Below are 14,188 nucleotides of genomic sequence, written 5' to 3'. Positions count from 1 at the left end.
TTACGTACACCTTTGTTTGAGATCAGAATTAAGTAAACACATGCTGATTGTGAACTACTGGCTCAAAATTATCCATATCTTGTCTTGTCTGGACACTGATGGAGCACGTGCTGATTTTTAGGGCCTTTATCATTTAGATGTTTTTATGCTATTGATCTCTAGTGGAGAGTTCATGCATAGATCATGATTGAGAGTAGGATAAGGTACAACTGTGATGTATTTAAGGTAGAACAGCTCTCCTGATACACAAAACCTGAACAAATATTTAAAGAGGGATGATTTGAGGCAAGTACCATCAAAAAAAGATTTGGTGCACAGTATCATAACCTGGTGTGAAACAAGCATTTCTCGGAGAACAGTGAAAGTAAATAACCTGGCATGAAAAAATGACTACAATTTAATTTTAGTAAAAATGGAGCCGGAATCATTCACAAAAAGCCCTTCAAACAATAAATTTCGGAATAAATGTCTTTTTATAAAATGTTTTCAGTGTTTTTACAGAGATTAGTTACAGGGCCAGTAAGAAAGAGATAGGTGAATAAAAAGAGATATTGATCAGAACATCCCAAAATATTAAGCACATACAGATTAAACTTTTATTTACAGACATCAATAAATACATACTAATTCAATTCAAAGTAAAAATGATAACATTCTATCACCTGATTAAATGTATAATAATCTGGCTATGTTTTTTAGTGACAGACCCTGTCTGTTTCATTGTTGTGAAAGATATCCTATTTTTTGCTACATTACAGGAAGCAGACAAACAGATGTAAAAACATCCACAAACTGCTGAACAAAAGAATGTGTGTGAAAGTAACTGTGTGTGTTATTGGATGTGTAAGTGGGATGGATTATACATAGAGTTGAGTGTGTGAGATTGTGAGCGTGTGCGCTTGGGTATTAGGGAGTTGAATGAATATGAATGATTGTCCTTCAGTGTGATTGGGATGAGTGTAACATATGCGAAGGAAAAGGCCGCATCAGTTGGTGCGAATGGTGGTTGAGTGCATAATACTTTTGCGTGTTTGTTTCTGTATTTGTATGAATGTGAACATGAGATTGTGCATGTGCTCAGGTGTCATTGATTGAGTATAAGTAGTTTTGGGTCAGTTCTGTGATCCCTGATTGTAATAAACTGCAGGTACAACTGATTTAACTGACTATCGTCATCTAAGCTCAGAGGAAAATTGCATCTCCCATGAGCACAATACACATTGTAGCTGGGATGTAGCCAAGTCAAATGTGTTTGCCTATTTTGCTTTCACTTTACCATGTACAAGGCTTGCCGTCCCTTTGTGCTCTCAAGATTTATTTTAAGGATAATTAATCTTCTGTTTGCAATTAATCTAATTCACTGAAATACATATTGCAGATAAACCAATAGCTGCCTTCAATTCCCAGTGTTCCAGATAGTCCAGATAACCAAATGCAGACCTGACTACCAGAGATTGTCTAATTAGCCACCGATGCTTTTCAGTTATCTAATCTCACTGTCCATTTGCCAAATTACTATTGTTACAACAACTTTATTATGAGGCCACAATCACATACAAAAATCAGAATACGTTTATAATGATTCTAATTAGATAATTTTTCAAGCTGAATTCAACAATAATTTTCCAACATACTTTCCAATTCAACTTTTCCACATGCATTGTGTATTACAGCCCTCCATTTTATTTCTCTTTCCTAAACACACTGACATCTTACTGGAGTACCAGTCCATAGTTATCAACTATCCTCTAAGTTCTTACTCCGGGATCTGTCAGGGCCACGCTGCTCTAGGCCTTGTTACAAGTTTGGTCCAGACACAAAGAAAAGAATAGAAATCTAGCGTTAAAGTGAAAATAACTGTCCTTGACCTCAATTTATCTGAGTGTAACACAAAGCAGTCCTAGTAAAATTCTCTATGTGTCATATCTATCACAAACAAAGATAGGTGTGTCATCATCATATAAAATTTGTGTTACTGATTTCATCATTTGAAACATGGGACGCTCATGGATGAAAATGTTTTTTAAAAGTACCAATGAACACTGACTTAAAATGGTCACTGGCATCACCTGACCCACACACACTGCTCAGATTTTATGAAACTGATGTGGATTAAAAACAATAGACAGTCAGAGCTGTGAGCTATTAAAGGCAATAAACAAGTCACTTCCCCATCTCCCAATGGAGGGTATAACCTCCTATTGAATTCGCACCATTATGAGCATTTTCACGTTGGTGATGAAACATTGCCACCAGTGATCAAACCTGGACACAACAAACTCAATGGCATTTCTGAAGAAGGGTCTCAGCCCGAAACGTTACACACTGATTGAAGTTTTATTTAATGCCAGGAATGAACACCAGAAAGAAGATCTTTGCTCCATCTCTCAAGAGGTAGCAACTCTATCTGGAAAGAAACATTAGGAAACAGATGGCATGATGGCTCAGTGGTTAGCACTACTGCCTCACAGTGGCAGGGACCTGGGTTCAATTCGATCCTTGGGTCTCTGTATGGAGTTTGCACATTGTCCCAATGTCTGCACGGATTGCCTCCAGGTGCTCCAGTTTCCTCCCACAGTTCAAAAATGCGCAGGCTAGTTGGATTGGCCATACCAAATTTCCCGTAGTGTCCAGGATGTGGAGGCTAGGTGGATTAGTCATGGGAAATGCAGGGATAGAGTAGGTATGGGTGGGATATTTTTCACGGAGGTCAATGGGGACATGATAGGTGAAATGGCCTGCATCAACATCGTAAGGATTCAGTGAAACAGGCCTTAAAAGATAACTGCAATATTCCTTACATTATGAAAATCCACAAAACTAACTAATGCATCATGATCTCAAGTTAAAATCATATGTCTCACATCCACCCAGTGGATGCCAAACAATATAATTTTTCAACATTCCTGTTCAATTGGACACTGTGCCTGGACTCCTGGCAGTGGTAGGCCTAGACCATGGGTTCTTGGCAGCGGCGGTGCCTAGAACGGGGGCTCTCGGCGGTGTTAATAAGGCAGCGGTGGCAGCAGAGCTGGGGTCTCCTGAGGCATCGGTGATGTCATTGCTGTTCCCGGAGCAGGACTCCTTGAGGGCTGGAACATCTTGCAGAAACTCTGAAGCCGTGGTCGAGGCCCCAGTTTGAACGGAATTATTTAAGTAATTTCTTTTTATGCTTATTGTAACTCAAAATGGTGCCAGGTTGTGGTGACAAAACACTTTTCCCTGCATCTTCAAGATTTTTGTGACAATAAATCATTCATTGATTCATGCCCTTTTATTTTTGTACCTCAAATGACTGAATAAAGCTACAGGATTGATGCCATGTCTTTATTATTTTTTCAGAGTTAGCAGGTATTAAACTTATTCCTTTTTAATACAAGTAAACATCGCAATTGACTGCTTAAAGGTAATGATTTTTTAAAAAAAGATTAGCTACATTTGAATTGGAGAAAGGTAAAATTCATGCTGAAAAGAACTTGAACTTTTTGTAACCAACCAAGAAGGTTGAAAAGAGGGGAACTAGTTCACCCCTTCAATGGCTGGTTATATTAGTTGTAGTTGTTGAAGATTAATCATCTTAGGTTCAGGACATTACTGCTGAAGTTCCTCACTACAATGTCTTAGGCCTAAGTATCCTCAGCTGCTTTATCAATGACTTTTTTCTATCCTAAGGTCAGAGCTGGGAATGTCTGATGATCGAATACCTTATGTTCAGCACAATTTGCAAATCTTCAGAAACTGAAGTAGTGCAGCAAGACCAGACTTAGGATGATGAACAGCATTTGTAGCTAACTGCCAGGCAATGACTATCTCCAAGAAGAGAGAAGCTAAGAATCTCCCCTTTACATTCAATGACAATATTATTGCTGAAACCCCAGTATCAAAATCCTGAGGGTTGCTATTAACCAGCAACTTATTTGATCCAAGTCGTAAATAGGGCGTAACAAAAGCAGGTCAGAGTCTGGGAAATATGCAGTCAGTAACTCACCTCCTGTCTCCCCAAATCTGTCCATCATGTACAAGACAATAGTCCAGACTGAAATAATATTCCTCACTTGGCTCGATGAGTACAGCTCCAACAACATTCAATAAACTCAATACCATCCAGGACAAAGTCAGCTCACTTAACTGTTATCTTATTTACTACATTAAATATTCACTCCCTCCACTATGATGCAGCGTGTAGCATTTACAAGATGTACAAGAATATCATGTCAAGCTTCTTTTGATGCCAACTTTCAAACCTAGGGTCTGTAGCACCTACACGGACAGACAGATATTTCAGATATTGAAAATTCTCCTCTTAGTCACACACTATCCTCACACAGAAATATAACGCCATTCCTTTATTTGTTGTGAGGTCAAAATTCTACATTGGCCTCCCTAACATTACTATGGCTGCACTGGCACATGACTGTAGTGGTTCAAGAAGGCAGCTGCCATCTTTGTCAATGGCAAGTAGGGATGGGTATCATAAGCTCGCCTTGTCAATGATGCTCACATCTGTGAATGACTTTCTCCAAAATAAGTTAATGCGTAAATCCAAAAGGTGAGTGAAGATAGGCTAACTAAGTGGAGGTATATCATAGTTTTTCCTTGTCGTGACTTCAAAAGATACTGAGGTATGTACTCTCCAGCCAGCATTGCCGATTATCAACCAAAAGCAGAAATCTTGACTGTTTTACTCTTCAATAATCCAGGAGCAGGAAAGCCAATTACATTGCTCCGAAATGCAGCTAGTATCAGTTCACACTAATTTAAGGTTAGATATCAATCTTCCTGGAGTATCTGTTTCAGAAATTCTTTCAATAATTTACAATCTATACTAACACTCATTGTAATATGTTGCAACATCTCTACAGCTTATGTTTTTAAAATCAATGCTCATCGAATCAGATACGTGGGCATTGATGATGACCAATCCCTGAAGTACCATTTACTAGAGTGGAGCACACAGATAACGCAGATGATTGCTCTCTGATACAATATTTATTGTGGTCAAATACATGGAAGCAGCAAGTGACCGTAAACTGATATAATCCTCAATGTAGTTAGAAATCCACACTTGCAGATGATCAATCCATGGTAGTCATGTGACAGTGCTTGGTGCAATCAGATATTCTGCCATGAAATTCCCAACCTGATGCAGTGTTTACTGCAGTCAGTGTTTAAACTGCAGGTGATCAATTTCTGATCAGCACTGAAGGCATATATTTTGAAACTGCTAGCAACTGATCACTGATATAGTGCTTACTGTAGGGAGATATACAAATATGCAAGAAATTAATTCCTGATATGGAGTTTATTGAATATATAAAGGAGCTGTGGGTGATCAATCTTGATATTGTTTACTGCAGTCAGATAAACGCACAATTGCTCCAGGAGGATCAAATGTAATACAATATTTACCATACTCAGATGCACAGAAGACACATGCAAATGGATTGGCTTTTGGATCTTTTGGCAGATTTGAGCTGGAAAATGACAGGAATTGATTAGATTGTGAACTATGACAATCCAGATGAGAAATAAGATGAATGAGATCAGAAACAACAAAGTGCTGTTGTGCTGGCGCATATTCTAAAGCTACGCAAAATCTCCAAATTGTGTGTGTGAATTAATATGTTTATTGCAATGATAATTTATGTGGGATCTTGCTGGTGTAGAATATCTATTACTTGTTCATTCAACAGCAGCCAAGGTTAATTAATTGTATGAAGCACTATGAAGTATTCAACTATATTCAGTTATGAGAAATAAACAAAAGCTGAGACTTGATTGCCATTAAGAGGTCATTGTTGGAAAGTGTTCAATCCGGGTAACAATGCAGTAATAAAAACAACGTACTCAAGATGATAGAAATCAGAAATAAAAATAGAAAATGAATTGCTGAGTTCTCTAGCGCTTTCTGTTTTTGTTGCATGTATTAACATGATTTGTTTTTGGCTGTAGACTGATCCATAGTGTGGGTTCACAAATGGAAGTGACCACTTGGTTTCCATTATGCAATGACTAGTATCCTGAAGGTGTGCTGTATCGATTTTTTTTCTATTCAGTCATGGTAAAAGGGCTTCAGTGGCTAGGCCAGAATTTGTTGCCCATTCCTAATAGTCTTAAGAAGGTCACGGTGAAGTGCCTACTTGAATTCTTGCCAGCTATTCTCATGTACACCCAGAATATGGTTAGGGAGGGAGATTCAGGTTTTTAACCAAGTGACAGCGAAGGAATGGTAATATATTTCTAAGTCAGGATGGTGAATGACCTGGAAGAGAGTTTGAAGGAACTAGTGTTCCTTTGCAACTGCTGTTCTTATGGATGGTAATGGTCAACAGCTTGATTGTGCTGTTGAAGGTGGCTTAGTGAATGCCAAATCTCATCAACTGGTCTTACATTTTAAACTTTTCAACAAGACATTTAATTGAAAGAAGGACAGCGAATTAAAATGGCTTCCAATTGCTATCTGTGTAGTCAGCCCCATTCTGTATCATGGGTCCACAGAAACCATAGGCTGACAACAATCTACCCAGAGGTGTGAATTGTGTCAAGAACGAGGACTGATCGTGCAACAGTTGACAGCTGGAACATTTAAAGAATATTACCTCAGTTAACACAATAACCAACAGCAAGCTGGGCCAGACACACTGTATTCAATGGTCATCTACTAACCTGCAATGGGGTCATATGGTGCAAACAATTTTATGAAAGTTTGAACTTAGTTTTGAATTAAAAAAAACACTTTAATATATACCAGAGTCAGTAAGTAAAACAGGGATTAGAGCTTAGATGGTATATTGCAGAGAGAAAGTAAAATGTGTCTGCAGTCTTACAGCAGAACCAACCTCTGCTGAATACTATTGGATTTCTACAGCAGTGTTTTGTTGGAGAAAAGGGATACATCAGTCATAACTTCAATGTGGACTTCACAAGCTTCAAAATCTCCACTCCCCCGTCGCATCCCAAAATCAGCCAAGCTCTTCCCCACCTCCCTAACCTGTCCTTCCTCCCACCTACACCCTCCTCCTACATCAAGCCCTACCACCATCTCCTACCTACTAACCTTATCCTGTCCCCTTGACCTGTCCGTCCTCCGTGGACTGACCTATCTCCTCCCTAACTCCCCACCTACACTCACCTTTACTGGCTCCCGCCTCTTTGACCTGTCTGTCTCCTCTCCACCTATCTTCTCCTTTATCCATCTTCTAAACCCTTCCCTTGCTCTTCCTATTTATTTCAGAATCCCCTTCCCCTCCCCCATTTCTGAAGAAGGATCTCGGCCCGAAACATCAGCCTTCCTGCTCCTCTGATGCTGCTTGGCCTGCTGCGTTCATCCAGCTCTACCCCTTGTTATCTCGGTAACTCCAAACCAATTGCTTGAGCCAAAAAAAATGTGCCTATGGATATAATCAATCATTGAATTTTTTTTTTAATTGTTGCATTTCTGACTTGGTCGAATTTAACCTCTGTAAATTTGTACTTTTTGAACACTTAGGGAATTGTATGTTTGTGTGGTATGCTTTGATAATACCTATCTGGCAGAATTCTTTCAAATTGTACATAATAAATTGGCAATAAAACGTCTTATTTGTAAACTGAAAAACCTGTTAAAATCAAACCATGATTGGAAAAAGGATGAAAGAAAGAGAGGTTATTCTTCTTCACTTGTTTGTAACAGGATTTGCCCTGTACCTCTGCAACGATGATGCTTTCAGGCAAGGAAATTAGAAACTTGAAAACATGCATGGAACACCAGAATACTTCTCTCATTGATAAAGTAATCACAGTTGCCTTGATAACATGCATTTATGAGTTTCCCAGCATTATCAGAAAGACAAATAAACCTACAAGAAAACTGTGAGTACTTTCCACAAATAAATGGAGCAACTCAGAGAATAAACAAAAGCTCCAGCATCTTGTTATCATTTTATTTTGATGCAGAAACGCTTCACCATCAATCCGAGTTTAAAATAAACATTATGGCTTAAAGTTAGCATATAGAAAAAGATATGCTAAAAGGAGATCACTCAGTGGGATCAAAATGCGTTGGAATACTTAGTAGGGCCACAAAAATTTTGCAGAGACCAAATAAAATTCCAATTGATCCTTGATAAGTGGTACATAGGATTCAGGCTCTGATTTACTTATGTGACCCTGTTGCATCACAGGTAACAATTTGGATACATAGGCATTGTATTATCCTTGACAGCAGAAATACACAGACACAATTCACATTGGCTCATTCACAATATTACAGGTAACTGAGGTGTTCTGACACCATTTTAAGGTGTCCCTGAATCTCTGACAACTGATAGCTGTTGAGTGGCTTCCAGCAACTAAAAACTAGTTAACATCATTTAGGATAGACATTTCTGTGGACAATCTTGCCAAAACTTTTTAATTTTACTTTCAGGACCTTTTAAAAATATAATTTCAGACACAAATAGAATGAATGATATTTCAGAAAAATGTCATATTTGATATGTTTAAATCATAGTTCATATTTATATATCTTAATATAGGTTTTATATATAGATAAAACAACTTTGTACCTACAGATCAGCTTTCCTTTTGTGCAGTTTTCCCTTCAGTCGGAGTTGCAGTTTACCTTTTAAGCTTCGTAGGAGTATTTCAGCATCAAAATAATAATGGAAATTGATTTTTTAATTGTTCAGTTTATTGAGAATAATGTGAATTAAGAAATATTTAGAGCGCTTACACTCTAAATGAAAGATTCAGCCTCAAACTAAAAACATACTTAGTCGATACAGTTTGAACATGATAGAAAAGGACCTAGGCATCTGCACACTTCAATATTCAAAGAATTGTCTATGACACACAACGGAATATTTTCCCTTTGTCCTATATTGTTCCAGATGTGCACTGGTTGACAAGTTTTAACATCAAAAACAGGTAAAGCATAGTCTCTGTTACTCTGAACCCAGATGTTTGAGTGAGATGCTTATCCAGCATAGGGAGCAGTCACCTCTTTAAAGTCCTTCAGCAACTAATATAGCTTCACATCTCATCTTACAGCCTACTTCCAATCCTGAAGTACACACAGTAAAACTGAAAGCCAAAATGGCGCCAAACAGATTTCCCAAACTTCAATCCAGTAACGAGCAATTGCAGACTCCCAGAATGGTAGTTGCTGTTGACTTAAATGTTCAACTCAATCCAAAATATCGCAAGAAAATATGAAACCTCCTTCTTGACAATTACTGATATCCTAATATTTGCTTCCACACAATGGCATTGACTTCCTGTCCTCAGGTCTAAAAAATCACACAGGAAGTCCTATAAGCCAATGTCAGAGTTTGTATAATTGAAATCATCAAGATGCCTAGAGGATGTATCAAGTATAATTAGCTGAATTACCTGATGATCATTCTTTGTCGAAATGCAACATGACATTGCAATTTGCACGGAAGGCAAGCAAAAGTAAACTTTACATCAAATGCTTTACTGCTGTCCGGCATGTGAAAAACAGTTTAGAATTTACTAGACGATCGTAGTGGGGCTTCTTTAGACCTCACCCAAAAGAACATGTTAATCATAAAAGAAAACATTAGCCAAAGGGAATTAATCTACATGCAACAGAATCGACTTTTAGTGCTATTCAGTGGTTGGTTAATGGGATCACTAAGAACAGTTAACAAAGGATCAGATGCAGTAGTAAAGGCAAAAAGGAAAGATTGGATTTGGGATGATAAACAGCAGGATTGGAGCTAAGGATAAAAGCTGTGGACAACGGAAGAATAGATATTGAAAAGCAGAAATGAAAGTTTAATATATTGACGAACTGAATATGGAGGGATGGATATAAATAAAAATTGAATTTGGAGGGTTAGAGATAGAAGAATACTGATGTAGGTAGGATATGGTAGACATGCTGGTTTTGTTTTACACGGGAGCAACTTAATTTGTGGTTCAAAGTCAGACAAGAACCAGCTCAGGCAGGATTGACCGCAATTGTGGATGTTGATTTTGTATTCTTTCTAGGACATTGGTTCGATTATTTGTTATCACAGCAAATTGAGATTTCCAACCAAACCTTGGCACTATATCTGATAACTTTCTATTTTCAGCTGCTGGCAAGTAGATTCAGGAACAAGTCAACAGCATCTTCTAAATTACCAACCTCTATCACACAGAAGGACAGGGGCTGTGGATGCTTGAGAACACACAATGGACAGCAGAGTGGCTCAGTGGTCAGCATTGCTACCTCACAGTGCAACAGACCTGGGTTTAATGCTAGCCTCGGGCGACTGTGTGGAGTTTGCAGATTCTCACTATGTATTTGTGGGTTTCCTCTAGGTGCTCTGGTTTCCTCCCACAGCCCAAAGGTATGCAGGTTAGATGGACTGGCCATGGGAAATGCAGGATTACAGGGCTAGGGTTGGGGAGGTGAGTCTGGGTAGGATGCTCTTCAGAGAGTCAGTAAGCACTTGTTGGGCTAAATTGCCTGTTTCCACACTGTAGGGATTCTATAAATACCGCTAACTGCAAAGTCCCCTTCAAATCACACATACTGCTGAGTTGGAACCATATTGTAGGTCAATCACTGTCAATCACTGGGCCAAAATCATGGAACTCTCTACCAAACATCACAATGGACCTACCATTGAAATCTGCAGAAGTTCAAGAAAGCGGCTCACCTCTAACTACTCAAGAGTAGTTACTTATGTGTGACAAATGTAATAACAATGCCAGATGCATGTATATTCGAATGGAAAATGCTGCAAATGCTTAGAATTATTAAAGTCTCTTCCAAGGAGACATTCTAAGCATCTCCAGAATTTCATGCATGAGCTGTGTTTCATTTGGATTAGGTTATTGAGCAAGGCTGGAGTTATTTATAATTGGATGTGGGTTTATATTTATGAGAAGACTGTCTTCTTTCTCTCCCACAGACTGCTGGGATTGATGAGATAGAGATCATGGAGAACAAACTGGTCATGGGCCATTTATTGTCTACAAGAAAGCTTCACAACTTTCCAGAAACTGACAGCAGTCTCAGCTCATGCTTTGGTATATAGGCCTGTTGTGCCTCAAATGGCAGCGAGTTGATTTAAAGAATGTGGATTTTGGGCTGCTTGTTTCACTGGTGAAGGAATGACAGAGGGGTGACCATGACTGGCAGTAATCCTTGAGCATGAATGTTCCTGTATCTCCTTGCTTCATGTTAAAGTATGGAGAAGTATACATTATTTTTCCTGGTGACTGTTACTCCATCATAATGGCTGCTGAATGTCTTAAGCAAGTTTTTTTCTGGTGCATGTTTTACTCGGGACAGGCCATTTACCAGAGGAATCCTAAAAACAGGTTTTTACACGTGTACGGGGCCTAATATCTGTTTCAAATGGCTAATAGTACTCTCAAAAACTGCTTAACCCAATGTGGGGGCAGACATTTGTCAGGTGCCCTGGGGCAAGCAACACTGCCCTCAGAAATTGGCACACTTTGTACCTGCTTTTTACCCAATGGGCACACTGAGAATCAACTGAAAGTTTTCAAACCAATCTCATTAAACACACACTCACAATATGAACTTGTAAATAAATCATGGACAAGGAATAAGACTCAAAATATGCATGACAAGTATGAACTCTGGAGGGAAGAGCCTGCTTAAAAATTCAAACAGAAATTCCCCAGCATTGAAATTTTTTTTTTACACTTGCCTGGAGTCTGGCTTCTGTGGGGAGGTGCCTGATATGGGTTTGAAATAAGTATTCCTTTGACAGCACGGTTCTGTAAGCCTGGACTGAGTACATGGAAAGGAGCCTGACTTTGAATTTAAAAGCCTCAAAACTTGGGAGCGTGTTGTGGCACTGTCCCCCTCTGTACCATCTCAAACACAGACAAGCATGACACAGAGTAACAGACAGCAACAGATTGCTTATACCAAAATACAAAACAGACAGATACAGTTAAAAACAACCCTCCATACCCCCCGCAAAAAAATGCTGGTTCTAATTTGGCACATGTCACATTTCACCTTGTATTAAAAAGATTAGGGGGTGCACACTATCTAAAGCTGCATTATTTGCTGTACTTGAAGAGTTGCCACCAGCTCCTGAACAAAAAAAATCTTTAAAATGTTTGTTAGGTTCTTTTTGAGTCACAAAAATTCAAAGTGTTTCCCCGGTTAAATGAATGAGGAAGGAACAGGTAGGTAGCAATGGGAGAACACATAGGCGTCCAAAAGATTACAGAGCCTGGAGGTCAGGGAGGGCCTCGTTATTCTTAACGACCTTACTGAGAAACAATGTACTGGGAATTTTCTAGGGGCTCTATTGAACAATTGCTATAACTTAGGCTGAAATCCCAGTTCTCACTACTTTCTGGTCTTTCCATGATGTTCCCAGGAAATTATGGCAGCTGATCTGTAAACTGCAGAGGACATTCTTGGCTCGGCTGGCCATAGCGTTTCAGCTTTTGTGTGCATGCTTTTCTTACTATCCCATCAGTTCTAATATAATTACTCTAAACTGTTCTAAAAGTGATTAAAAAATGCATGGAGCACAGCAGCGTGCGGGGCTAAGGCATGTGAACAATGAGATAAATGTGGGCAGTCAACTGCTGCTGCCTCCCCACAATGGTAACAAAAGCACTTTCATTTTCTTTTGTTTCTGAATTTTCTTTTTTTTAAAGTTTTTTTTCATTTTGATTATTTTATAAAACTTCAGGTTATCTCTTTGAACAAGAAGGCCCAATGTGAATACGTGTCTTTTGAAGTTCCCAGGGAGCAAGCCTTCTTGTAAGGATGGCACAGTGCACATGTTAATTGAACTCTTGTTAAAATCCAGCAGTGTGGAGTGGTCTGTATGAGGGGGTTGCTACCCGGAGTTCATTCACTCCTGTTACTGGAGGATTTCTGCCCAGGACTATACCCGGGTAGTGGAGTGTGAATGAGGCAGCCCTGTGCTGTTAAAACCAGCAGCGAAGGTGTTGTAAGGATGCAAGGTCTGCATCCCCATCAAGGAGTTGGGAATCATGGTGATGGTATTGGGGGTCATGAGGGGTATGTCATCAGGAGATCGGCGGAGAGTCAGAGTGTAGTCCGGCAGTGAAGGAAGCCTCATGGGCTCATGAGCCTGGATATTCTCACACTCGTGGTGGGTTTGGTTCACTTGTAGTGACATGATCTCTTCCTCCTGTGTATGCGTCATGTCGTTGCTAGTGTTACGTTGTGGGCTTGGCTGTGTGTGGGGGTCATTACGGCGTTTGTCCTTACGGTAATACAGAGCCGCAAAGGCCAGGACATTGAGGAAAAGCAAGGAGGCCCCCACTGCAATGGTTACACTTAGCTCAGTCGAGTAGTCGCGGGGATTCTCAATCAGGAGGGAACCGCCGTCCTGTTCCGAGTTCCAGTTCTCCTTCTGCTGCTCATTGGAATTGAAAGCTGGAGACATGCCTGAGCCCGGCCGTTTGGTTGTGAATGGCCAAACCTTGCCATTGGGTCGTCTAGTCGCATAGGAGATTGGAGTGGTGTTAGGCTGAGGCACCTTGGTTGTGGTGGAGGTGTACTGGAACATATCATGCAGGTTGTATAGGTGTGGGACCAGGTGCTTCCAGAAGGCTACTTTGGTGGCACGGTAGTGCTCCCGGACTCGTGGTTTCAGACCAATGTGAAGATAAAGCTGATCCCGTGGGTTGTACTTAGACCAGGCCACTTCTTCAAAACGGTTTGCCTTTGTGTGAATGAATTTGGTGTCCTGCGGCACTGGCTTGTTAGGATCACTAAAGATAGAAAGAAAACAATTACTATTGCATGTGAAGCTTTGTGCAATGTACCTACCAGGATTAGCCATGAGCCTGGTCCAGTTCTGTGTAAATCAAGCATGATTAATAAAACATGTAATGGAAGTGAAGATTGAAAGACCTACACAGAATCATACAATCTCTGCTCATTATAAGATGAACAGGGATCTGCAGGCAGCAACAAATGCTTGGCTCAAGGATACATGAACTTGAAATATCTTATGCTCATGTATTAAGTTACACCATAGCTTTATACATATCCTAATAATTCGTATCCATTTTGCTGTGATATTAAGTGACACCAAAATTTCTTACCATTCTCACCAACATAAGCCAAAACACGAAAATCAGCATAAACAAGAACTTACACTGTATGTTCTTTGCAATATGAGAACAAAAACACATCTCCCCTAAACTAGGTTAGTTATTG

At 39.6% G+C, this 14,188-nt stretch overlaps 1 protein-coding gene across 6 annotated transcripts in view; it reads right to left on the bottom strand.

Moving 5' to 3' along the window:
* Positions 1-500: 500 nt before the first annotated feature.
* nlgn3a (neuroligin 3a) overlaps positions 501-14,188 on the bottom strand; it is a 291,438-nt gene continuing 277,750 nt past the window's right edge. For all 6 annotated transcript variants that reach the window (XM_048544695.2, XM_048544697.2, XM_048544696.2 and 3 more), the window contains one exon: positions 501-13,737. In XM_048544695.2, coding sequence (XP_048400652.1) covers positions 12,882-13,737 — 856 coding nt within the window. In that variant the 3' untranslated portion in view covers positions 501-12,881. The remainder of the gene's footprint in view (positions 13,738-14,188) is intronic.

This window comes from Stegostoma tigrinum, chromosome 15 (genome assembly GCF_030684315.1).
Source record: "Stegostoma tigrinum isolate sSteTig4 chromosome 15, sSteTig4.hap1, whole genome shotgun sequence".
NCBI lineage: Eukaryota > Metazoa > Chordata > Chondrichthyes > Orectolobiformes > Stegostomatidae > Stegostoma > Stegostoma tigrinum.
This window is presented reverse-complemented; position numbering and strand designations above follow the sequence as displayed.